Here is a 25,527-nt window from a genome sequence, read left to right on the forward strand (position 1 = left end):
TTAATATGTTTTTACACAGGAATAATATTAATAGCTCCTGGGGGCAACTGTGGGAAAACAGTCTGCAGAGGCTTAAGGATTCCATGTGCACATCAATATGATTGTATGAAATCATTTATTAACAACTTGCACTCACTTTATATAGAGAAGTCTTATTTACACCATCTTATCATGAAGGTGGCTTTGTATTCCAATTACACAAAACATTCTCACGGAAAGATTCTTCTCACATAATTATTTTCCTCTTCTGTTGCCAATTAAGTTATCTCTTTCCCATTAGCTCATTCTCAGAAAGCCTCTAACTAGGCCTCAATAACCATTAACCCAATGTGGCCTAAGTCAGGATTGCTCACAACCTGTATATTTCTGAACTGTTTCCCCAACAGGCAACTGAGCTCTAAATAAGCATCCCCTGATTACCATGTACAGTTCATTAATTAGAGCTGACTTCTAGACGGTTTTAACTTAAGTCCTTCCATAGGGGGTGATGTCCCCTGTACTTCAGGAGTAGCATCCATCACTCGGTTGTAATGGATCCAGGAGATGATCCTGTTCATCTTCCCTGTGGTGAAAGTGGTCCACAAAACAGCATAAGGTCCCTTCCACTTCTCCTTCAGTGGCTTGTCCTTACAGGTCTGGATGTAAACTGAGTCTCCTGGTTGGAAGTGATGCACAAGTGAGTCCAAAGGTAGAGGAGCTCCCTGGTTCAGGTATCTGTGAAGGGATGATAAAACCTATGACAAAGATAATCTTTCAACATTCCCTCCCCTTTGATATGCATTTGTTCACTTACTGTTACAATGCTGTTAACTGGATAAGGTTTACCATAAAAGATCTCCAATGGGCTTACCCCTTCTCTGACTTGAAGTGCAATGTTGTCTTCAGGTTCCTCAGTAGAAGGTGCCTCTGTTAGCAGGCAAATCTGGGCCTTCCACACCATTTCCTAGGGTACACAAGTGGTGTATTTCCAGGGTGGAGAGGAGGGGCTGAGGGTATCAACACTCACACATCTTCTACATCCTCATCCCCTTTCACCAACTCTCATCATGGTTTCTGTTCCTCATACCTAATGGCATCCTCCTTAATACCACACTTCTTTTGAATTTCTGGCCTCCCATGCAGAGTCATAAAAGCATCTACATACAGTACTTCATCCTGTTTATCCATGCTACAGCAACACAACATCAATTGGAATATAGTGCAATAATTTAAGGATCCACATTTCCCCATAATCAGGATTATAATTCTGCCACCAATGATTGCAATACATTTTCATTTCCTCTTTTGTCATTAGAACATTCCCAAATGTTTTTCAGCTTTTAAGAATGCATCCAAGAGGAGAATCAAGAGATGTCTCTCTAGAAGTAGTCATACCCATACAGTAACCGCAAAAGGATTATCTTAATCAAGGTTTCAACCACTCAGCTCTGTCCCCTTGTCCACAAAGGCAAATAACCCCCCTTTCCTTGCCACATGTGTATGTGTGAAACTTCCTTAGTTAACCAATTAAGTTTTAAGCTACTGCTGTGAACTTGCACAACTTAAGCAGAGATGGTACCAATAAACCAACTACTTACAGCAGATATTCCACCTCCCCCACGCACGCAGATATCTTTTATAGTGTGGTACCTTTGAGTTGCTTAACACCTGTCACTGGAGAGGATCCACTGGGGTTCCCCAATCAACAGGTTGGCATGCACTAAAGCCCCAGCAGTCAAGTCCACTGTCGAGAGGCAAGATGATCTAGGCAAGGCTCTAATGCAGTCCCTTCTGGGTGCCAGAAATGTTGGCCCAAAAGCCAGGTCTGTCACGCAGAGTACAATAAGCTGATCCACACACACAGTTGAGATATTTACTTTAATTTCCAGTTCTGTGCAGAAAAGGGAGCAGGGTGGTATTCACAAAGCTAGCCGAAATACAGGAACTACTTTTATACACAGAAACATGTAAAGTTACTTTAATTATATTCTGTCACTTCTATACATGATTGGTTGACTAGGTCCTGGCTTCCATTTAAAGTGGCAGTGCTTAAAAATTTCACCATGCATGCTCATAAGAGTAAGGGGTTTTTTGTTAGTAGGGGTCCCTCTAGGCTGTAGGTTGGTGGTTTAGTATGCTAATAGCACATCAATATGCTAATTTTATGTTAAAAGGATAAGTGAAATTAGTCAGGTTTTCTACCTAGCACTCAAGGCTGTGACCAAAATAAGTTATGAGTACTCCCTTTCATCCATTTCATCCTCATGTAGACCTGCCTAAAGGACGTGCTGTTGACTACTAGGGATGTCTTTTTCTCTTAATTCTTGCTGTGTTATGTAAGCTCTGTTTTTATTCTACATGGCTCTTTCTTCTCTCTTATGTGATTTTTGCCAAAATTTTAAATATTTCAATTAATAGCTGACATCAGAAAGAGTCTAAAAGGATGAGCTGATCTAACCTGTTGTTTTATCCATGTGCATCATTGAAATTAATGAATTAATTAGGAAAAATGTTTTCTGTCTAGAAACATTGGTCTGAAATAGTTGATCTGTAATTCTTGTTGATCTTCAGTTTTTGGTGATAGCAAGTGTCTGTAACTTAAATCTTGGAAAATACTTTAAAGCATTGTCCTCCCATATCTCCTTAATCTACAGGAATGTGATTACTAAATGTTTCAGATATCTGAATTTAGGTGTAGCAAATCACCAGTGACTTTTACAGATCTTCTATAAACTAATGACTTAACAAACTGTTAGTTTGAGTATTGCAATAGAATTTGTGGGGTTTTTACCTTTTAAATGTTGAAATTTTTTCTACTGTACTTTTAATGTATTTGTAGAGAAGGAATTCTGATATGTGGGTGTGAAGCATTTTGGTTTGTTTTATAACAAATGGAAGTAGTTGGTTTGTGCTTTACTACTGGAGAAGGTAATACAGTTTCTTCTGCTTTCAGGCAGAGTTTTTAAAGTAGTAGTCATTCTTCTATACTAAGCAAAGTTTTGTTTGTTTTTTTTAGTTAGGTTTTTCTTTGTGTATCAATCTGTCTATGGATGACTTTGATCTGATACAGAACTTGAATTGAGAATATGAGGTAAAGTACAAGCCTTAACATTTGGCTGTCTTCTTGCCTACCTTCCTTCTGTTTACTGAATGCATCCAGAATAACAGAATATGAAGAGACTTCTCATTGAGCATGAAAGAAAAAATATTTTTATTCACTTAAGTGTTTATTTTAACCAGGTCTTGAATAACACTATACTTTCTGATTTGTTTTTCAGAGTGATATAATTGAAAGTGCTTCTCCTATATTTGAGGAAGAACAAATTGGTGATTGGATGGTGGATTAATAAATAGCTGTTGTATTACAAAATAAGAAGGTATTTTGGGAGTTGGGAAGAAACAGATTTTCACCCTAGTCTAGCAGCTTTGCTGCTCACTTAAACACAGATGAATGAAGACCCCATTTGGAAAATCACCAGGTCAGCGGTCCAGAGCTGATGCAGGTGAGGTGTTACTGAATTTGGGGGGTTTGTTTGTTGTTTTCAGTGAGTAAAAAAGTGCCCTTTTTATAGATAATCCTATGTACTCATGACTTTATGAAGCTGTTACTGTTTGTTGAGGAGGTCGTGGTTTTTAAGAAAAGAATTATTGCTTTAAATATAGAAGCTGTGGGACTGAAATTATATACAAAAACTTAAGCTGTACAGACTTACATATAAGAAGTTTTACTGGGTTTTGCTGCAATTGAGTTAAATTTATTTATAGTAGATTGCATGGTGCTGTGTTTTGGATTTTAATTGTGCTAAAACCAATGTTGATAACTGATATTTTAATTATCGCTGAACAATGCTTATACAGTGTCAAGGCCTTCTTTATTTCTCATGCTGCACCTTTGCAGCAAGTAGAGTGGGGGTGCACAAGAAGTGTAGAGGAAACAGGAGCTGGGACACCTTACCCCAAATGACCAAAGGGATATTCCATACCATACACTTTAAAGGGAAAATTTCTCTTTTGCTCATCTTGGAATTGCTGGAAAATAAGCAATAATGTATTAACCACATATTTATAACTTGTAAAAATTTAATGATCTTATAGAAATTGGTCAGATAGTAATTGTGAAAGAGCATCTCTCAAAAACACTTCAAAAAGCTTTTTCTAAATATACAGAGATTATTGCTACATTTTTGGTTTTGTAAATTGAAATATTTAGTAAAAATATTTTACAGAATTCTTAATTTGAAGAAACTCAAAATATGAGTATCCACTTAGCCTTTTATTACTGGTTAGGCTTATTTGAAGTTTTGCATCTTGATAGACTAATGAATCTCAGTAAATCTTGTAGACTCTGTAGTAAGGTTTATCAGCAATGACACAAAAAAAATCAAGTTACCAGTCAAGAATTGTTCTTTATGCTGGTATTTGGTCTTGTATAAACTAAGGCAGACTGCTTTAGCTGTGCATTCTGTTAAGACTAGCGTGCAGGACTCTGGGGAGGAACTTCTCATAAGTAGTGATAGGACAAGGGGTAACAGTTTTAAACTGTCCGTGTCTATGCAGGGTGGTTGGAACTAGATGATCTTAATGTCCCTTTCAACCCCAAACAATTTTTTGATTCTGTGATTCTATGATGATTAGAAATTATTGATTGCAAGTTAAGAATTCTATAGTCCAGCATTTTGTGGATAAAAATGTTTTTATTTGATTTCTATGACAAAGTTTTGGTTGGGGAAGGGGGTTACAGAGGTAGCTTCTGTGAGAAGCTGCTATAAGCTCCCCCTGTGTCCCAGAGACAATGCCAGCCAGCTCCAAGACTGACCCACCACTAGCCAAGGTGGAGCCAATCAGCAATGGTGGTAGCACCTCTGTGATCACATATTTAAGAAGGGGGAAAAGCCCCAAAACCTGTGCAGAACTGTAGCAGTGGAGAGAGAGGAGTGAGAATATGTGAGAAACAACTCTGCAGACAAGTTCAGCGAATCATAGAATCATAGAATGGTTAGGGTTGGAAGGGACCTTAAAGATCATCAAGATCCAATGCCCCTGCATGGGCAGACACACCTCCCACTAGCCCAGGTTGCACAAGTCCCATCCAATATCTCCTTGAACACTTCCAGGCATCAATAACCTCCCTAGGCAACCTATTCCAGTATCTTACTGCCCTCATGGTGAAGATTTTTTTCCTAATATCTAACCTAAATCTAACCTCTTTCAGTTTAAAACCATTACCCCTTGTCCTGTCACTCCCCTCTCTGATGAAAGGCCCCACCCCAGCTTTCCTATAGGCCCCCTTCATGTACTTCATGTACTGGAAGGCTGCTATAAGATCTCCTTGGAGCTTTCTCTTCTCCAGGCTGAATAGTCCCAACTCTCTCAGCCTGCATTGTAGTAGAGGTGCTCCAGCCCTCTGATCATCTTTGTGGCCCTTCTCTGCAACAGGTCTATATCTTTCCTGTGCTGAGGTCACCAGAAGGAGGGGGAGGAGGTGCTTCAGGCACCGGAGTAGAAATTCCTCTGCAGCAGCCTATGGTGAAAACTATGGTGAGGCAGGTTGTTTCCCTGCAGCACATAGTGGAGAAGACATCCACCTGCAGCCTGTAGAGGACCCCACCCCAGATCAGGTGGATGTACCTAAAGGAGGCTGTGACCCTGTAGTAAACCTGCCCTGGAGCAGGTTTGCATGCAGGACTTGTGACCCTGTGGGGGACCCATGATAGAACAGTCTGTTCCTGAAGAACTACACCCTGTGGAAAGGACCCATGCCGGAGCAGTTCGTGAAGAACTGCAGCCCATGGGAAGGACTTGCGTTGGACCAGGGGAAGAGTGTGAGGATTCCTCCCACTGAGGAGATGGGAGCAGCAGAGACCACGTGTGATGAACTGACCGCAACCCCCATTCCCCACCCTCCTTCTTGACACCACCAGAGTATCATAGAATCATAGAAAGTTAAGGGTTGGAAGGAACCTCAAAAGATCACCAAGTCCAACCCCCCTGCCAGAGCAGGGTCACCTACAGCAGGTCACATAAGAACACATCCAGGTGGGTTTTGAAACTCCAAAACCTCCCTGGGCAGCCTGTTCCAGTGCTCTGTATATGTGAAAGTGGAATTTTATTTGTAATAGAAAAGAAAGTAGGCTTTTCCCCTGGTATTTAATATCAATTTGGTTCACTTCTAAGTGTTAGCTGGGTACTGTGAGAGTTCAAAACATCAGGTATTTAAAGGTAACTTTTAGAATATTTTTATATAACAACCTAATTGTGACATACAATGAACACTAACATTACAGCAGGTTTGAGGTATAACAATGTGAACTTCATGTAGAGGGTAATTTTTATAACTGAAAAGAGGTAATGTTACTATAGGTGTTGAGTAGAAAATGTCATTATTTGTTTTCTTGATTATAAAAAGGTTTTATTTTACATGGTCACACTTTCCATTATTATTTTATGTTTTATACTATAATTCTCTAATTGGCACCTTCATTTTGCACCATGCAAAATCATAATAATTGATGATCAGATTTCTTTAGATTTCATTTTTGCTTTTTAATATACCTACACAACAGTTAATATTTAGGTGTTTATTTTTTTCTGTATAAAGTTTGTTGAATCTTAACTGAGGAGTCCTTAATTTAGAATTTATTTCTAACGTCTAACCTAAATCTATGCTCTTCCAGTTAAAACTGTTCTATTGCTACATGCCCTTGTGAAAAGTCCCTCCTCAGATTTCCTGTAGATCTCCTTCAGGTACTGAAAAATTGCTATAAGGTCTCCCGAAAGCCTTCTCTTCTTCAGGCTGAACAACCTCAACTCAGCCTATTCTCATAGGAGGGGTGCTCCAGCCCTCTGAGCATTAACCAGTACCCCCAAGTCCCTCTCCTCAGGGCGGTTCTCAGTCATTTCTCTGCCTAACCCTTAATTGATCTTGGGATTGCCCCGACCCAGGTAGAGGACCTTGCACTTGACCTTTTTGAACTTCATGAGATTGTCATGGGCCCACCTCTTAAACCTGTCAAGGTTCCTCTGGATGGCCTCCCTTCCCTCCAGCATGTCGACCGCACCACACAGCTTGGTGTCATCAGCAAACTTGCTGAGGGTGCACTCAATCCCACTGTCCATATCTCCAACAAAGATGTTAAATAGCACCAGACCCAGCACCCACCCCTGAGGAATGCCACTCATTTCTGAGCTCCATTTCGCCATCAAGCCATTGACCCCAACAGTCACAACCCAAAAAGTGGGTGTGGCACTGTCACGTCTCACAAAATGAGCACAGCTCCCCAGAGGTGGAGGCCAAACCAAATATCAACTCTCACAGAGTGGGCACGGGTAGAGTTCTCCAGAGTAGGGGTCAACCCAGAGAGATTCGAACTGGACCCCCCCTTGATTTCTAAACTCCTTCAGAGAAGAGCCTAGGTGTGGCTGGGCCTGATCCCCTTCCTTTATTAATCTCTTTAACAACGCATTAGGAGAGATTAAGTTCGAGAATTCTCTACATGGTACTCTAGGAGTAAGATTATTACCCAGGAGGTTTGTATAATCATAGAATCATAGAATTGGCTGGGTTGGAAGGGACCTCCGAGATCATCGAGTCCAACCCTTGAACCACCGTTGCGGTTGCTAGACCATGGCACTGAGTGCCACATCCAGTCTCTTTTTAAATATATCCAGGGAAGGAGAATCCACTACTTCCCTGGGCAGTCCATTCCAATGCTTGATCACTCTCTCCATAAAGAAATTCTTTCTAATATCTAACCTAAACTTCCCCTGGCACAACTTAAGACCATGCCCTCTTGTCTTGTTGAAAGTCGTCTGGCAAAACAGACCAACCCCCACCTGGCTACAACCTCCTTTCAGGTAGTTGTAGAGAGCGATGAGGTCTCCCCTGAGCCACCTCTTCTTTAGGCTGAACAGCCCCAGCTCCCTCTGCCTCTCCTCATAGGGTCTGTGCTCGAGTCCCTTCACCAGCTTAGTTGCCCTCCTTTGGACCTGCTCCAGGACCTCAATATCTTCCTGAACTGAGGGGCCTAGAACTGGACACAGTACTCGAGGTGTGGCCTCACCAGGGCTGAGTACAGGGGCAGAATCACTTCCTTGGACCTGCTGGCGACGCTGTTCCTGATGCAGGCCAGGATGCCATTGGCCTTCTTGGCCACCTGGGCACACTGCTGGCTCATGTTCAGCTTCCTGTCAATCCAGACTCCCAGGTCTCTTTCTGCCTGGCTGCTCTCTAGCCACTCTGTCCCCAGCCTGTAATAAAACACGACTTAAAAATGAGTAAGATTATAAAGCATGTCAGATTACAACTATCAGAATTAGAAATTATGGTACTTTCAAAGCAATGGATTACAATTTAACAAAAATTGAGTAAATTGTCAAAGCAACCAGTTACAACTAAAAAAAATGAACAAAGCAACGGGTAGTAAAACTTAAAGTTAGAAACTATATTACTCTTATGTTCCAAGATAAGGTTAGAAACAGAGACAGAGAGAGAAGAGATAGGAAAGATATCACCACCCTTGGATCCAGAGATGATCTTGGTAGCAAGTTAAGGTTCTTGGATGGTGAGTGTGCATCCAGCGTTTCGAGTGCGCCTCTTTTATGCCACCTGACCCCATGTTTTTGGGGGGAGCTTTGGCATACCTTGCAAAGCCAGGTGTTTCCTTGGGCCCCCCAGCTGGGTTGCCCAATCAATGACCATTGTTTTTGTGCATGCGCCCTCTTCAGTGGCTTTACACGGGGCATATACAAGATGTCACTCTGCCTCCACAAGGTGCAGCTTCCTTGCCCCTGTCCCTTTTTGAATAAGGACAGTGCCCTGCCTGTCAGGGTAGCCATCAAACAGAGCTCCCCTTGCAAGGCCAGTGTTCAGATTATCGGGATAGCCACTAAAGGACGGGCTGCTCTTGCAAGAATAGGGCCCTGTTTATCAGGGTGGTTACCCAAATGAGGGTCTCTCCTTGAGAGAAGAGAGTCCAGATGGCTTATCGAATGAGGCCTCCATCTGAGCGCAATGTCCACTTTGTCAGGTTGGCTGTTTTGAGACTATTCTACACCACCCCGTGGCTCAAACGGATATCTTGATGCCTTCAGGAAAAATATTCTTCCAGGGTAGTGATTCGAACATAACAGATAGAAGAAGAAAAAGAGGAAATGGCACAGGTAATCATGCATCACACAATTGGATATGCCACTTATCAAAAAGAAAAATCCTGCTAACAAAGTTAGAGCTATTTTCATAAACTGTGCTCCCAAAGATTGTAGGACAGATGATAACCATGAAACTGGATTCTCGCTGTCAAACCAATCCTTAGGTTGCATGGCTCGGAAGAGTTCTGATGTTTGGTCAGCTATTTCCTTCATCTTTGCTCGAGTTTCTTCAATTGATGTGGTGGCATTATGCATGGTGATAGAAAATTCTGCGTTAGTTTAACATCCCACAGACTCCTTGTTCTTTAATCAGTATCATATCCAAAGCTAAGTGGTTCTGAAGTGTCATTTTTGAGACTTGCTGTACCTGTAAATTTAGTTCTCCAGAAGCATATCTAGTCCAATTACTCAAAAGGTGTACTTGCCAAGTTATGTTCTCTAACACAAATTGATGTCTTTTTAGAGTTACATAAGGGGCAAATACATTTTCCAACATCAGAGATATTGATTGACCTGTAATTGATAATAGTCTGGTGTTTTAACTCACTGTATTGCCCAACTGTGACACTCTTCAGGCGTGCTTGTGTCTTGACACAATCGTTGGGAAGTGTCTGAAAAACTGAAAATACGAGATGGACACAGGGATGGAAGTACCACTCAACACCTCAGTCCAGCATGCTTTTTTAGAGAGAGGTATGAATAGAACTTACCATCAGAAAACCCCCATGCTAAGCCAAGGGGTGCAGGGTAAATACTAGAGTCACAGGTCCAGGTATCAGTATAATCTATAAAGACCAATTTAGGATCTGACTCTATATGGGTACCCATTACGGGATAATGTGTTCCAGGGACTCCACATATACGAGCTTTTTTGCTATCATATTTGGTGGTATCACACTGAGTATCTTTATTTCTCCATCCCCTAGAAGGGTGTCCCCAACAAGTACACATATCTCTAACTAAAGTTTGTAGGGGCTGGATAAACCAGGTTTCAGGAGGGTCACCTAGGCCATTGTTACAGGTTATTACCTTACTACAATTAAATAAGGGGCTCCTGACAGATTCACTAGGTGGATTAACTTAAAGGCTTTCAGTGTTGCATTACATGACCAGGCCCACATTAGGTATGATAAATCTCAGGCAGTGTTGGCAACAGTCTTTGGAAGTTCCACACACCAATTTACTGTCACATTTGTAACATAATTTGCTTCATAATAATCAGGTTTACTAAGTGGATCAAATTTTGGATCCTTGGGATAGTACTCGCAAGGCCATCTTCCTGTATTATTAAGGAATGTCTTTCCCACAACATTCCATGTGTTTCCAGAAGTAACTAGTGATTTAAGTCCCAATACTTGATATGGGATGGTCACATCAAATGCTGGAATATCAGTTTTACATGTTCGGGTAAATAGGGTGGCATTGAGTAGGGATTTCCTTATAGGCCTCCATACTTCATGCACTCCTTCAGCCCTTGAAATTTTAGTCTACCGTATCCTGGCATTATAAAGATGATGTATCCATACTTTTGGCAGATGGACAGGGCGTGTTGCCCTGTTGTTAAACATAAAGGACAGGTTAATAGGAATAACAAAAAATCATAAACCATCTTCAGCAGATCTTGGCAGAGCAATACATAGTCCTTGATCTGTATGATTGCACACTCATGTAAAACCCTGAATCAAGTCTCATGCTAGATTATGCACAGAGTTTTCATCTCCTCCCTTGACACTAAAGGAGAAGAGACAGGTTGTCCAAAACAATGAGAACGGTGATAATATATACTTATTATAAAAATTACAGTACTAAAAACCACACAGGTGACTGAAAAAATCAAAAGCAGCATAAGTCTTCTGTTTGTGGTGTGCCTCTCTAGTACTCAGTAGATTCCTTTCCTGTAAGAGCAAAGAAAACCTGGTTCCATCAGAACCAGTGTTAAAAAGAAGGTACTATCCACCTGGTGTTAATTTTATGTTCTCTACCATGGGCATCGATGCCTACCCATGCATACACATTTATAGGAGTCTTTAGTACCACTGGGACCTGTCCAACTTTTGGTAGTTCTACCAGCACTGGTTGTCCTAGATAGTGCAAAGGATTCCTGGAATCATCAGGTCCGTCATCTTTGGGGATGATGGTGCTTTAGGACAAAATGCTCTACATCTTGGACACCCATTTACTCCCCATCAATCGTTCACCTTAGTCATTGCATCCCAGAGTAAAGTCTGACCACCCTGAATCTTGGGGTCTTAATCATTTAAGAAGAACGTTTGGTCTTTCTACTATCCCATTTGCTTGTGGGTAATACGGAGTATAGAATACCCATTGAATTCCTTCAGTCTTTGCCCACTGTTTGACTATCCTAGCAGAAAATTGAGTACCATTATCAGATTGAAATGACTTTGGGTAAAAAGCTAAACCAGATTTTTAGTCCTTTACCGTACTTTCTCCTGTTACTCATGTTACAGTTTCTGCTTGTACTAATCCTGATACTACCTCTACTCCTACCAATACACGTTGTTTCCCTTCTGGTTTCCAAAAGGGACCAATATAGTCCGCTTGCCAGGTATCCCAAAGTCCTTTTCCTTCATGTAAGTGAAGTGGGGGATCTTGCAGAGGGTGTTTTTCTAATCTAGTGCAGCACAGACCACACAGGCACTCTGTTTACTTCCCACTGGTTCTGTTCCCAAAAGGGAAGCCACTCTGTGCATCCTTTGAATACAGCATATGAGTCTGTATAAATGTATACAGTCTCAGTACTGTCTGCCTTCCTTGTTATCACACTCCAAACTGCTATTAATTCCCCCACTTGAGCATTCCCTTCTCCTTCTGTTATAATTTGTTCTCTGGAATCAATGTGCTAAGCTACTGCTTGGTATTTCCAAGTTTTTCCCTCTCTCCTTGAAGAGGCATCAGTAAACCACACATTTCTCAGATGGGATTCAAATGAGGGGGCTTCTTTGATATAGGAAGGAGGAGTTTCCTTATCTGGGGAAACAGATGATCCTTCTTGTATCTGAAGTATTTTGGTTGCTCCCTCCTCTATTTGGTATATGTGACTGAGCATACCATTTTCTAACAGTTTCTCTTTGTGCAACTGCTGCACGGGGTGCAGTGCCAGCTAGTACAGGTTTTAGGACCTTAAAGGGTCTCCTCAGAATTTTTGTTTGTGACTTTATGGTTTTCTCAGCTTCTTCCAAGGTGAGACTGAGTACAAGTAGCCCTTTTTCCCAGATGGAATAACATTTTTCTGCATCTTTAAAGCTGCAAGAATAAAGTTCAATGGGGCGAGTTGGACCCTCTGGTCCACACTGCCATGTGTATTGACACTCCATGGATTGCAAAGCCCCACCCATTTGGAGTGGATCAGAAGAGTGTATCAGGCCTAAGGCCTGATATACTCCTGCTTCAAAAATTAACAGTTTTAAGGCTTCCTCATGAATGGAGTTACAATTCCAGGCAACTCTTTTTCATGTTAGATCATACAGTGGACGAGCAATAATGGAGAAATCTGGAATATGTTTCCTCCAGAATACTAATAGGCCTAGGTATTCCTTTTTGTTCTCGGGTATCTTTATTTGTTCTAAGGCAGTCAGGGTGCTGAGAGGAATACATGCTGCTCCCCCTCTCCACCATATGCTTAGAAACTTTACCTCAGGAGAGGGAAGTTGCACTTTCTCTGCTGGAATCTGAAGTCCTAGACTCTCTAAGTGAGTGATAATTTTTGTTGGGGTTTGCTCTATTGCAACAGTATGGGACCCTCCTATTAATATGTCATCAATGTATTAGTACAGTCTAACTCCCTCCTCAGGAGTGATTTCTCTAAGTGCCTGGGCTAGGGCATAATGTGCCAGGGTAAGGGAATGCCGATATCCTTGGGGCAAACGAGTAAAGGTGTATTGAATACCTTGCCAAGTGAATGCAAATTTATCCCGGTCACTCTACTGTATAGGTACCATGAAAAATATATCCTTTACATCAGTGGTACCCAGAATTTGATGAGACTGCTCCTGTATGGTGGAAATCAGTTTAGTTATATTAGGTACAGCTGCAGTCAGGGGACTGATGCCTGCATCTAGGCATCGATAATCACTTTGGTTTGCAAACTGGCCATACAGGAGAGTTATAAGGAGAATGAGTTTGAATAATTACTCCTTGTTCCTGCAGTTCCTTAATTACTGGGGTGATTTGTAGGCAACAGGTACCTGCACTCAGCTGATGCTCAGCCCACCTGTGCCCAATTAGGGCTGACCCAAGTGGGCATGCCCGAGATCATTGGGCCAATAAAGGGTGAGGCTGAGCAAGACCAGGTCGCTCATTCCTGAGCAAGGGCCTCTGAGAGTAGGTACTCGGCTGGCTTAGCTAAGCTATCCCTAACCGTCAGTGGCAACATCGCCATAACACCGGACTTAGCATTATCGCCAAGACTCTCCTTCCTGCAACATCTGGTGGAGAATGCGGGCATAGACTCCCATTCTGGTCCGAGTTCACGGAAAAAAAAACGCCTAGATTCAACTGACAACTCGAGAACCTAGGGTAAGAAAAATCCCTTTTCTTGATTATAGTATTGTACATCAATAAGTTTTGCTGAGTTCAAGAAGATGGGTGCTGCCTTTAGCAAATCCACTGAAGCCATCGCTGCAGAGCACATCGCAGCACAGGTAGAAAGACAGGAGGTCTTCTACCCAGGTCCTGCGGCTGCATGGATCCTATATCAGGAGGTATATAGCCTCCTGACGACCTTCCATATAAAGGAGGCCAATGATGACGCCCCTGGAAATGATAAAATATGGAGAGTGGTGTGCAACCTCCTAGCAGTTATAAAGGCTGAGATGGAAGAAGCACTCGATGTTGCCGCATTTCCACGGCAACAGGAGAAGTTGCCTACAGCAGCCTCTTCAAACCCACCCTACAACCCTGCCTACAACCCTGAACCAGCACCCACCGTGACCCCCTCGGCGCCAATCTCTAAAGGGGAGGAACCCGAGACAGCTCCAGTGATAACCCCCCTGACCCCCCCGCCCGGAAACAAACCAGAGGCATCTACATCATCGACATCGTCCAGAGGGACACAACCCCGCCAAGTATGCCTGGGGTTAACAAATAGCAACAAGGTAGCAATCAAAGGCATGACAGGAAAACCCGCACACTCAGTGGCGGAGTTATTACAGGACATCGGGCTGGAACCCAAAAATTCAAAGAATGACGAGGCCGCGGAGTGCAGCACTAGCCACACCGAACTGCCCCCATCACCAGGCCCCGCCCCTCGAAAAGCAGCTCAAAAGAGTGCCATCCCTCGGGCGGAGGCCATATCAATCCTGGAGAAAAAGGTGTCAACTTTACAAGATCAGGTTGCCACCTTATTGGAGAAGCGGGACGCCGAAAAACGCCCGGCGTTCCAACATTACAGGAATCCGCCCACCCTCTCGGATGAAGAGGATGAGGAATTACCGACACCGTTTAAGCGGTGTACAATTGACCAGGGTACTAGCACTGGTCGCCCGGGCCGTTGGTCCGGGATCATTAAAGATGCCATTCTGGAGGGTGAGTGGGAACCCTCTAGGATAGCATGCCCAGTAATTTACAACGGTGGGCAGCCGGCATTTGAACAGCATTCGTGGAAAACCTTACAGCAGGCTCGCAAGATAATAAAAGAACAAGGAGTGCGCTCGGAGAACGGCCGATCCGTTCTCGAGTGGCTATTTACATCTGAGGTTAACACCCCTTACGACTGCCGAAATATAGTACAATATCTGCTGACCCCCTCCCAACAGATTATATGGATAAGGGAGTGGGAGCGCCTTGCGGCAGCAGAAGTGAACCTTGCCAGAGCCCCCGGCGACCCACTGGCCGGGATAACAACAGACATGCTTGTCGGTGCCGGCCAATTTTCGGATGTAGACGTACAGCTACGCTTCCCGCGGGAACTTCACCATGCCGCGGCGAGGCTGGCAATTCAAGCATTTTATGCGGTACCAGACGCGCATCCGAAACCATCCTTTACCGCAGTACGACAAGGCTCAAATGAGCCATACCAAAACTTTGTTGATAGATTGTGGCAAGCGGTCTCCGGTCAGTCCGACCTCACAGTCGACCAGAGAGACTCCATGTTCAAGTTATTAGCGTTTGAAAACGCAAATCCCAAAACCAAAGCTCTGTTTTTGACCCTGCCGAAAACAGCATCCGTATCAGACATGCTAGACGTTGCCGCCCGGGCGTCCCTACATCAACAACACCAAGGGATGGCTGGTGCTTTCGCCGCTGCGTTAGAACCCACCCACAAGCTCCTCGCGGCGGTAGCCCAGAAACTAAACGGCAACAATAGAAGAAACCGCCCGAATCCTCAAAACCGCCTGAACCGCCCGAGACAATCTACCTTTTGTTCTCGGTGCCACTCAAAGGGTCATACAAGAAGAAATTGCACCGCAATTGTGTGGTGCAACCAATGCCAGCAGGCGACCCACAATGATGCAGCCTGTTGGTTTCAAAAAAACGGAAGGAGCAGCGCGAGAGGCCCCCGCGCCAGGATACAAATGGCCGGGCCAGCGGTGTATCCCGGCTCCCCGCCCCAGCCACACGGGGAAGCCTCGGGCACGATTTATCCGCTGCCTTAGACATAACATTAACAGATACGGCGGTCACACGGATACCAACACGGACCTATGGACCAGTTGTTCACGAAAATAGTAAGGTAGGGGCGCTGCTAATGGGTCGTTCCTCAACGGGAATTGCAGGACTTATTGTGCTCCCAGGAGTAATCGACGCTGATTACACAGGGGAGATAATGATAACCTGCTTTACCTTAAACCCTCCCCTGGTAATCAAAGCAGGAACCAGGCTAGCACAACTGGTCCTGCTACCAAAGATGGACCTGGGAAAAAGCACCCCAGTGGCACGAGGCAATCGGGCCTTTGGCTCCTCTGGATGCACTTTGGTGACCCTAGCGCAACAGATGCAGACAAGGCCTATTATAAAGGTGCAACTGGCTACCGGCAAGGAAACAAAAACCTTGTCCATGATGATGGACACGGGAGCCGATGTCACCATTATTAACCAAAATGTGTGGCCTCGAAAATGGAGGCTCACGTCTGCCTCCGATGCCGTCCAGGGGATAGGTGGAGGTTCCAATCCCCTTCAAGCTCTCAACCCGGTACAACTAAAATTCCCGGAGGGACAGATGGTAACCGTGAGACCCTATGTCCTACCCCTACCAGGGCAATTAGGAGGGTTGGTTGGAAGGGAGGTGATGAGTCAGCTGGGAGCTGTCCTATCCATTCCCGGACCCGCCCAACCCCACCAAAATTTTTGCTAAGGGCCACTGCTACAATGCCGCATACCCCCAGACTACATTGGAAATCAGATACACCGGTCTGGGTAGAGCAGTGGCCCCTATCTCGAGAGCGGCTCCAAATTGCCAACCGTCTCGTCAAAGAACAACTGAACGCTGGTCATATCCAGCCGTCCGTAAGCCCATGGAACACGCCCATCTTCGTGGTTCCGAAAAAGTCAGGCAAATGGAGACTTATACAAGACCTAAGAAAGATCAATGACCAGATGTGGCCAATGGGCGCCCTCCAACCTGGGCTGCCCCTACTGACCATGCTGCCTAGAAATTGGCACCTCCTGGTCATTGACTTAAAAGACTGTTTCTTTAACATTCCCCTAAACCGTGAAGACACCGCTCGCTTCGCGTTTACTATCCCATCGGTTAACAAAAGCGAGCCAGCGAAGCGATACGAGTGGATAGTCCTGCCTCAGGGAATGAGAAACTCGCCTACTATATGCCAGTCATATGTGGCATGGGCGCTCGCCCCAATAAGACAGGCAATGCCGAGTACAATAATATATCATTATATGGACGATATTCTATTTTGTCAGCAGACCCCATTCCCCGAAAACATCAGCCAGGTCTTGACTGATCAGCTCAAGACCAAAGGACTGGTTGTGGCTCCAGAAAAAATCCAGCTGAAGTCACCTTGGAGCTACTTGGGATGGAAAATAACTGATGCAATGGTAAGACCGCAAAAATTAGAAGTAGTCCATTCAGTTAAAACTCTGAATGATGCCCAAAAACTAGTGGGCGAACTGCAATGGGTCAGACCCATTATAGGTCTTACCAACACGGATATCCATCCCTTCCTATCTTTGCTACGGGGTACTAATCCAGGGGCACTTGTGGACTGGACTGAAGAGCATACCAACGCTCTGAAACAAGTCGTCCACAAGCTGACAAACGGCTTTGCAGACCGGCGAGACGCCGCCCACCCCATCGGAGTGTGGGTATGTAATCATCCCTCGTTCCCCTTCGCATTATTAATGCAGGACCTCACGGGAAAAAGAAAATCAGAGGAACAAAGCTATGTTGTATCCTATAACCAAGACCCTAAAAGATCAGAGTCTACTTCTACTTATATCTTAGAATGGCTATTCCCACCCCATACGGCCCAGAAGGGCATATGGCAAAAAACAGAGATAATAGCATCTCTCATTCGGAAGGGACGTAGACGCTGCCTGGATGTAGACGGCAAAGAACCGGAGTGGATCAACATCCCCATCAAAGCCACCGACTTTGATTGGATACTACAGAACTCCGAGCCCCTACAGCTCGCCCTACTAGGATATCCTGGCGAGGTACGTCATGATAGCCCAAAAGATAAGCGATTACAGTTCATCAGCCGGTTCCAGTGGCTCGAGAGACCAATTGTCTCCGAGCGTCCAGTGCCTGGGCTAACAGTATTTACAGACGCTGGCAAAAGATCCCACATGGCCGCCTGCGTATGGCAAGAAAAAGGCCAGTGGAAGCAGCATCTAATCCCAGGCACCACTGAAGATAACCTACAGACACTGGAACTACGTGCTATAGTTTGGGCCTTGACGCACTGGCAGCAAGTCCCGATTAACATCGTCTCTGACTCGCAATATGCAGTCGGAGTTGCCAATCGAATTGAGGATGCACTCTTAAAGCCAGTGCCAAATAAAAGGCTGCAGGAACTTTTTCTATCATTGCAGCGTGCAATTAAGATCAGGAAACAGCCATGCTGCATACTACACATTCGCAGCCATAAAACAGCACTGGGCCTAGGACAAGGGAATGCCAAGGCCGACTCCTTAGTAAGCGTGGGTCTACAGCATCCAGTCACCCAGTTCGCAAAGGCCCAAAACAGCCACTCCCTATTTCACCAGAGTGCCAGGGCATTGAAACGCACATTTAACATTACGTGGGAAGAAGCAAAGGCCATCGTCAAAGCCTGCCCACAATGTGCCCAATTCGGCCCCACTCTAGGAATGGGAGTAAACCCGCGCGGACTGCAAGCCGGGGAAATCTGGCAGATGGATGTCACCCACGTCCCGGAGTTCGGAAGACTAAAATATGTACATATCACAATCGACACCTTTTCAGGCATGCTCTGGGCAACAGCCCAAACGGGAGAGAAGGCTCTACACGTGGTCCGTCACCTGACCAACTGTTTTGCTGTCATGGGGATCCCCCAGGTAATAAAAACAGACAATGCGCCGGCCTACACGGGCGCAAAATTGCAACAGTTCTTTGCTACCTGGGGAGTAAAACATGTTACTGGAATTCCCCACTCATCTACAGGGCAAGCGATCATAGAAAGAGCGAATCGCACCCTGAAAACATATTTGCAGAAACAGAAAGACAGCAAAAGCATGGACCCCCAGACGCGGCTCAGCAAGGTACTCTTTACTCTAAATTTTCTGAGCCTGAGCCGTGATTCTCAGGAGCCACCCGTACTTCTGCATTATTCATCGCAGAAAATCATCAGCATGCCTGAAGTCCAGATTTATTACAAAGAACCAACAACAGGACAGTGGATGGGGCCCAGGCCGTTGCTGTTCACCGGGAGAGGGTACAGTTGTGTCTCCACAGACTCTGGACCTCTCTGGGTGCCCAGCAAATGGACACGCCCTGCCCCGACCAGACCAGTGCCACCGGCCCCGGACAACAAGGCACCATGCGTCTAAAAAAAAAAAAAAAAAAAAAAAAAAAAGGGGGGGAAATGTAGGCAACAGGTACCTGCACTCAGCTGATGCTCAGCCCACCTGTGCCCAATTAGGGCTGACCCAAGTGGGCATGCCCGAGATCATTGGGCCAATAAAGGGTGAGGCTGAGCAAGACCAGGTCGCTCATTCCTGAGCAAGGGCCTCTGAGAGTAGGTACTCGGCTGGCTTAGCTAAGCTATCCCTAACCGTCAGTGGCAACATCGCCATAACACCGGACTTAGCATTATCGCCAAGACTCTCCTTCCTGCAACAGTGATTTCTTCTCTTGCACCCAGTGGTAGAGGATAAGGTTTCACATTTATGACTTTGGATGGTGAAAGTATAGGGGCAGTCTGCAAGAGCCTTACCAGGGTTGCATCTGATCCAAACTTCCATTCCCTTCCTGCTGAGTCTGTCCATGCTTTCCCTTTTAATAAATCTAACCCCGAAATGTTTGTTGGGAACACGCCCAATATCATAGTGGTTATGGGGGGGTGGTATCTCTGGGCAACCAGTATTTTACTCAGGCTGTAGGCTGGGATTTGGAATACCCAAACACATCCTTGACCCATATCTGCCTCTTGTCAGGGACTACCCCACTTCGTTTGGCAGTGCTGGCATTTAAAGCAGACATGAGACAAATATTCTTTTTGGGATTCTACAGGCCCCCACCCCCCAAGTTCTCCAATTTAAAGCCCATTCAACTAAGTTGGCCAGCCTGTTGCTAAAGATCCCTTTGCCCCTTCTAGAGACATGGATCCCATTCTTCCCTAACAGGTTTAGATCAGAGAAGAATGTCCCACTATTGTAAAATCCCAAACATTCATGATGACACCAGTTGTGTAGCCATAGGTTGATATATTTTATATACCTATTTCTGGCTGCCCCCATGCCTATTGACTGCTAAAATGGAGAAGACAACTCTGGCCCAAAAATTTTTTTACTTTTTGCCTGGAGCTCTGTAGTCTTTCTTGATTCTGCCCAGGTTATATATGGGTTGCAATGTCATTTGTGCCCACATAAAAGAGTAACAACGGATATGTAGGTTTAAAAAAAGGAGAAAAATATGTTAGACTAATATATCCAGGTTTTTTAAGTCTACCTTTACTGGGAAACAGACTTAATAATTCCATCTTGAGAAAAAAAAGGATAACAATGAAGATGGAGAAATGAAGGAAAGCCATTTCTTTCACAGCAGTAGAATATGTGTCTGCAGCCTCAATGTATTTTTTTAAATATAGAGCAGCTTTCCAGGATGTAGTGTCAATAGATCCGCCAGCTGCTTTGTGCTATTAAATCGCCGTCAGGGTGAGGCTTGAGTGGCGCAGCCGGCTAAGCACGTAACATCACAACCCGAGCAATGCTGAGGCCGCGGGTTCGAGACTCCTCAAAGCCTCACCCTGACAGCGATGAGCTCTAGTGGAGTAATAAAGGTAGTGCAGTGCTGAAAGCAGCACTTAAAGCCAAGCACGCCAAGATTGTGAGTTTCAGGACTGAGCTGAGCCTGTGCTTCAGGACTCACCTTTTATTGGCCCCCTGGTCCTGCTCATGCGCAGTGGGGGTCCACCCTAATTAGGCACAGGTGGGCTTGACACAAGCTCATGCTCACTCCCTGGCAATTAGTGGCACGTGGTTGCCTCATTTCACTACACTTTCTGTGATTATTTTTTTTTCCTCCTCAAAATTCTTATTTCAATAACCAACATCACGTCTCTCTGATCATTTTTGTGGTCCCCCTCTGTACTTGGTCCAACAGGTACATGTATTTATTGTGCTGGGTTATCATCTCTTGTAAGTAGGCAGTATTCACATTATTCATAATATTAATTTATTAAACTGCACACTACCTTAAGCTACCAACACAAGAAACTGAGCAGTACTCAGTTTGTTTAGTTAGCTTTTGTTTAGTGCTAGGTACATGAACAAGCAAGTTCTTAGAATCAGTTGAACTGTCAAATTCATTTTCACCTGTCAGCAAAAAAAGGGTATTCTCTCAAAGACTTAGTTCAGTGTTGTAAATATTTGGAAGTTTGGTACATGTAATTTCATGCATAGAGATTGTGTATGGATAGCCAAAAATTTTGAACAAAATTGAATTTGAGAGAAAAGACATCTGACTGTAGAGTTTGAGATGCCTAAGGTTAGCAGTTACTGAATAGGGGAAATACTCATTCTCAGTAGCATGCATAATTTCTCCTTTGTGGTTTTTGCAGCTTCTGTAATAGATCTTCCTTCTGTGTGCCTGTAGAGTTCCTTTTGTTTTGGAAGGCTAAATGATGTTGCACTGTGTAATAAGATTCAGAATCTCTGAGCAGAAGACAGATAATAAGTTTTGTGCTGAACCACCCTTATGATTATATGTGTGTCTTTTCTATCTATAGTACTTTAACTCCTGACTTAGTTAAATCTTACTTTGTCTTATCAACCAGTAATAGAAAACCTGAAATCTGTGTGTTCATGTTCTTTTACTTAGTGAGAATAGATTTCTTTTTTGAAAAGAAGTATGCTTTCTAACTTTTTTCCTCATATAACTAAGAAAGCATAGATTCATTGAATGGTTTGGATTGGAAGGTACCTTAAAGATCATCTAGTTACAACCCCCTGCCATGGGGGTCCCACTAGACCAGGTTGCTCAAAGCCTCATCCAATTTGGCCTTGAATGTTTCTAGGGAGCAGGCATTCACAACTTCCCTGGGCAACCTGTTCCAGTGACTCATCACAGTGATTAATTTCTTCATAATGTCTAACCTAAAACTACCCTCTTCCAATTTAAAGCCATTACCCTTTGTTCTTGTGAAAAGTCTTTCCCCAGCTTGCTTGTAGGCCCCCTTCAGGTACTGTAAGGCTGCTATAAGGTCTCCCCAGAGCCTTCTCTTCTCCAGGCTGAACAACCCAAACTCTCTCAGCCTGTCTTCATAGGAGAGGTGCTTCAGTCCTCTGATCATCTTTGTGGCCCATTGGACTTGCTCCAGATGGCTAATGATATGATGAGAATGCTCATTTAGTGGTTGCAGCCAAGTCCCAAAGTCTTTTGTTTTTCTGTTCAGATTTTTTGTGATATCTTGTGTTTTAATTTCTAGTTAATAGTTCTTATAAACATGATCAAAGGGAAGTGTGATTTACTTGGACTTATAGTAGTAAAAAATTGCAAATAGGATCTTTACTATATCTATTTACATGGAGGGCCTAACTTTTGAAAACTTAAAATTCCACCTGTTATTAAAACTCAAGATGTATCTTTCCATGGATTCAGTACAAGCTTGAGTGTTGGAAACAAGATGTACATAGTCTTATTTTAATTCTGGCATTTCTGTTATTTTATATATTTCCTCTTTATTTCTCCATATGAATATAAAAAGTTGAAAATATTTATGAAAACATTTAACGTAAATTGCCCTTTCAGTGCATAACTCTTGTGACACTACTGCTATCATGAAAACTAATTTTCAAAATACATGTGCTTAGAGCATACACATAATGTTGAACTTCAAGAATTTGTTTGGATTTGTATAGAAATGTCAATTAAGTATCTCTCTGTAGATTTGAATGTAAACATCCATAGATGAAATTCTGAACATGTTTCTGCAGATACAGGAGGTATTTTTTTATTGATAACATACATGTGTCCAACACTCTCCGAGTTCTTTTGGATATTCCATATGTAGAGGGTTAAATGTTTAATAACTTATTTTACTGAATTTATTTAACATTACATGGGACTTTGATTTATTAGAATGATACAGCAATTTACTTAAATCACAGTACAACTTACATTTAGCAGAGTATAGCAGTTGCAGTATACAGTTGAATCACAATACAGATGCGATTCTCATTACTGGTCTTTATCATGATGCTGGGCATCCCCAGTCACAGAATCACAGAAAGTTAGGGGTTGGAGGGGACCTCAAAAGATGATCTAGTCCAACCCCCCTGCCAGAGCAGGGTTGCCTGCAGCAGGTCACATAGGAACGTGTCCAGGTGGGTTTTCAATTTCTCCAGAGAAGGAGACTCCACAACCTCTCTGGGCAGCCTACTCCAGTGCTCAGTCGTTGGGAAGGAATATGTGGATTGAAATTGGCGTAAGCCTGTTTCTCTCTTCAAAGTTCTTTCTGTTAGTTGAACAGTTTTTATATTGTGTGTGCCATACTGAGTCTTTATACTCTGTTTTGCCTACATACTGAATTTTTATACTTGGTTTGGCTGAACCATGTATACACCCACCCATTCTGGCCTTGCTAACTCAGGAGCATCATCATCATTGTTATGAGTGTCAAGAGTAGTTACACAGCCATTTGATTCCCTTAACTGTTGTAGTCATTTATCAAGAACAAAGGCTACCTGACATCTCCTTTCTTTTGAGATAAATTCAGCTTTTAGTAACAGTTGTCATCAGTCACTCCCTACTTCTTCACTTTGCTTTGTGAGTACAAAGTCCTTGCCTGTCTCTTCAGAGCCTCCTTCCATTGTAGGAACTCACTGATCAATCACAACATGAAGCGTTCAAACTTTTTAAGTTAAATAAGAGAGTTTTTCTGTAAAATAGCTTTTTGATATTGTGTATAATCACACTTTATTTTTCAATAATTCCATCATTTTTATTGTAGGTCATGCAGGAGTCTCTGCAAGCATGATGAAGAAAAGAACTTCCCACAAGTAAGTTGCTAATGTCTTTCCTAAAGTATAGTTCTCAATAACTGCAAGTACCATTCTAGAAATGTATCTGTATTGTTGCAGCCATTTTTCTCTGAAAATCATGTGGAGTAATATTCAGACAATGTGTATAGAGTCAGACTTGAATTCTTTTTGGGAGGACAGTAGGAAAGAATGCACCATTGGTAGACTTCTAAACATAATTTTGAATATTACTCTGAGAGAAATTATCCTGTCAAAACAGTTCTTTAATTTACTCTATAATTCAGAGACAAGAGGTTGTAGACCAGATATTGGGCACATGTACTCTAGGATTCATTACAGCTTTATTTTTGTAAAGGATTTTTCACCTTATTTATTTATTTATTTAAATAAATAAAGGGCATACTGAAGTGCTTCTATAGGGCAGCTGTTTGTGTGAAGGATACTTGTTTATCCTATTCTTTCATGGCATGCATTATTCTCTCAACTACATTTTGAAATGGTAGCAGCTAAATGCTGCTATGAGTAAATGTGAGAAGATAGAGGTGATAACACAATTGACCTTAGCATCTGACAGCTAGGCATTGCATCTGGCTGCATCTCTGGTGGGTGAACTCTAAAATAAGCTGGGGAAAGGTGAAATTTATTTAAATGCTACTAATTATATTTTAAGTATGAAATCCTATAGTGGTGATATACAACACGCATCAATCCAAAGCAATTTGCCTGTCAGAAACATCTTCTATGATTAACATTTGAATTAGTATTAATTGTTTCCCAGATACAACATCCAATGTAAAACTACTCTTAATTCCTTCCACAAGCTCATCACTATTCAGTCTTGTCTATCTCCTTACAAGGCAAAGATAAACATTTATTTGTCTAGAGACAGGTAGAGTTAAAAATTAATTTTTCTTGTTCTTTTTCAACCGCTCAGAGAAAGGAGTGTATGATGGGAAGACTATCAGAGGTGGGTTGCCTTTTGTACTTGAGGGTAGCTGGATTTGTCTTTATTGTTATACACTTATTTAAATATCTAAATAGGTTGCATAGTTTTTAGTATAAAGGCTTCTATGAAGCATAAGTCATGATCCTGTCACGTGATTTTGAGGCATTTAATGCCCAACTGAGTTTTATGTTAATTTAGCCTAGTTCTATTGTTAAAGAATTGTTTGGTAAGGGTTTTATCTTGTACCAAACCAAGATGACTATGCTGCTTGCTGACTTCTCTGAGAATGACAGAGACTAGTATAGAATTGTTTTTATTTGATATTCATTGCTTACGTCTTTGAAATGAACAGTAAGTAGTGCTGTAGACATGTTTATATTAAAAAAGTGAGATATGAATCACTATTTTAAAATGTATGCTGATACTACTATGTGCTGTTACAGCAGAGCATTAATTAGTAATGCATACTTTTTCATTGATTTAATTATGATGACTTTCACATTCCTCATTTAAAGAAAAAGAGGAAGAAGTGTATTGACACTTGAAGGCAATAGGGGAGATTGTAAACTAGGTTCAGAAATTAATCGGAGAGAGAAGCACCAACAGGATGGAACAGGGCATGGTCCAGTAACTGAGGAAGTGACAAAATGAGCTGTGTGGATTAGTCTTTTCAACTCTTCTTAACTAAAATGATCGTTAACCATTGACCATTTTGGAAGAGGGTCCCATGGTTATAGGTCAGCTTGCAAAAGGGCCAATCTGTGTGCTCTGTCAGTGTCAATGGGTAGTGATGATATCTGTGAATATGAAGCTGGCTC

The 25,527-nt window shown here is 43.0% G+C and overlaps 1 protein-coding gene across 1 annotated transcript in view; it reads left to right on the forward strand.

The window, feature by feature from the left end:
- Positions 1-3,254: 3,254 nt before the first annotated feature.
- The window catches only part of LOC103539014 (spindlin-Z), a 35,493-nt gene continuing 13,220 nt past the window's right edge, over positions 3,255-25,527 (forward strand). The window contains exons 1-2 of the mRNA XM_008505469.2: positions 3,255-3,482; positions 23,733-23,781. Of these exons, the coding sequence (XP_008503691.1) occupies positions 3,431-3,482; positions 23,733-23,781 (101 nt within the window). The 5' untranslated portion in view covers positions 3,255-3,430. The remainder of the gene's footprint in view (positions 3,483-23,732; positions 23,782-25,527) is intronic.

The sequence above is a fragment of the Calypte anna genome, chromosome W (assembly GCF_003957555.1).
Source record: "Calypte anna isolate BGI_N300 chromosome W, bCalAnn1_v1.p, whole genome shotgun sequence".
Taxonomy (NCBI): Eukaryota; Metazoa; Chordata; class Aves; order Apodiformes; family Trochilidae; genus Calypte; species Calypte anna.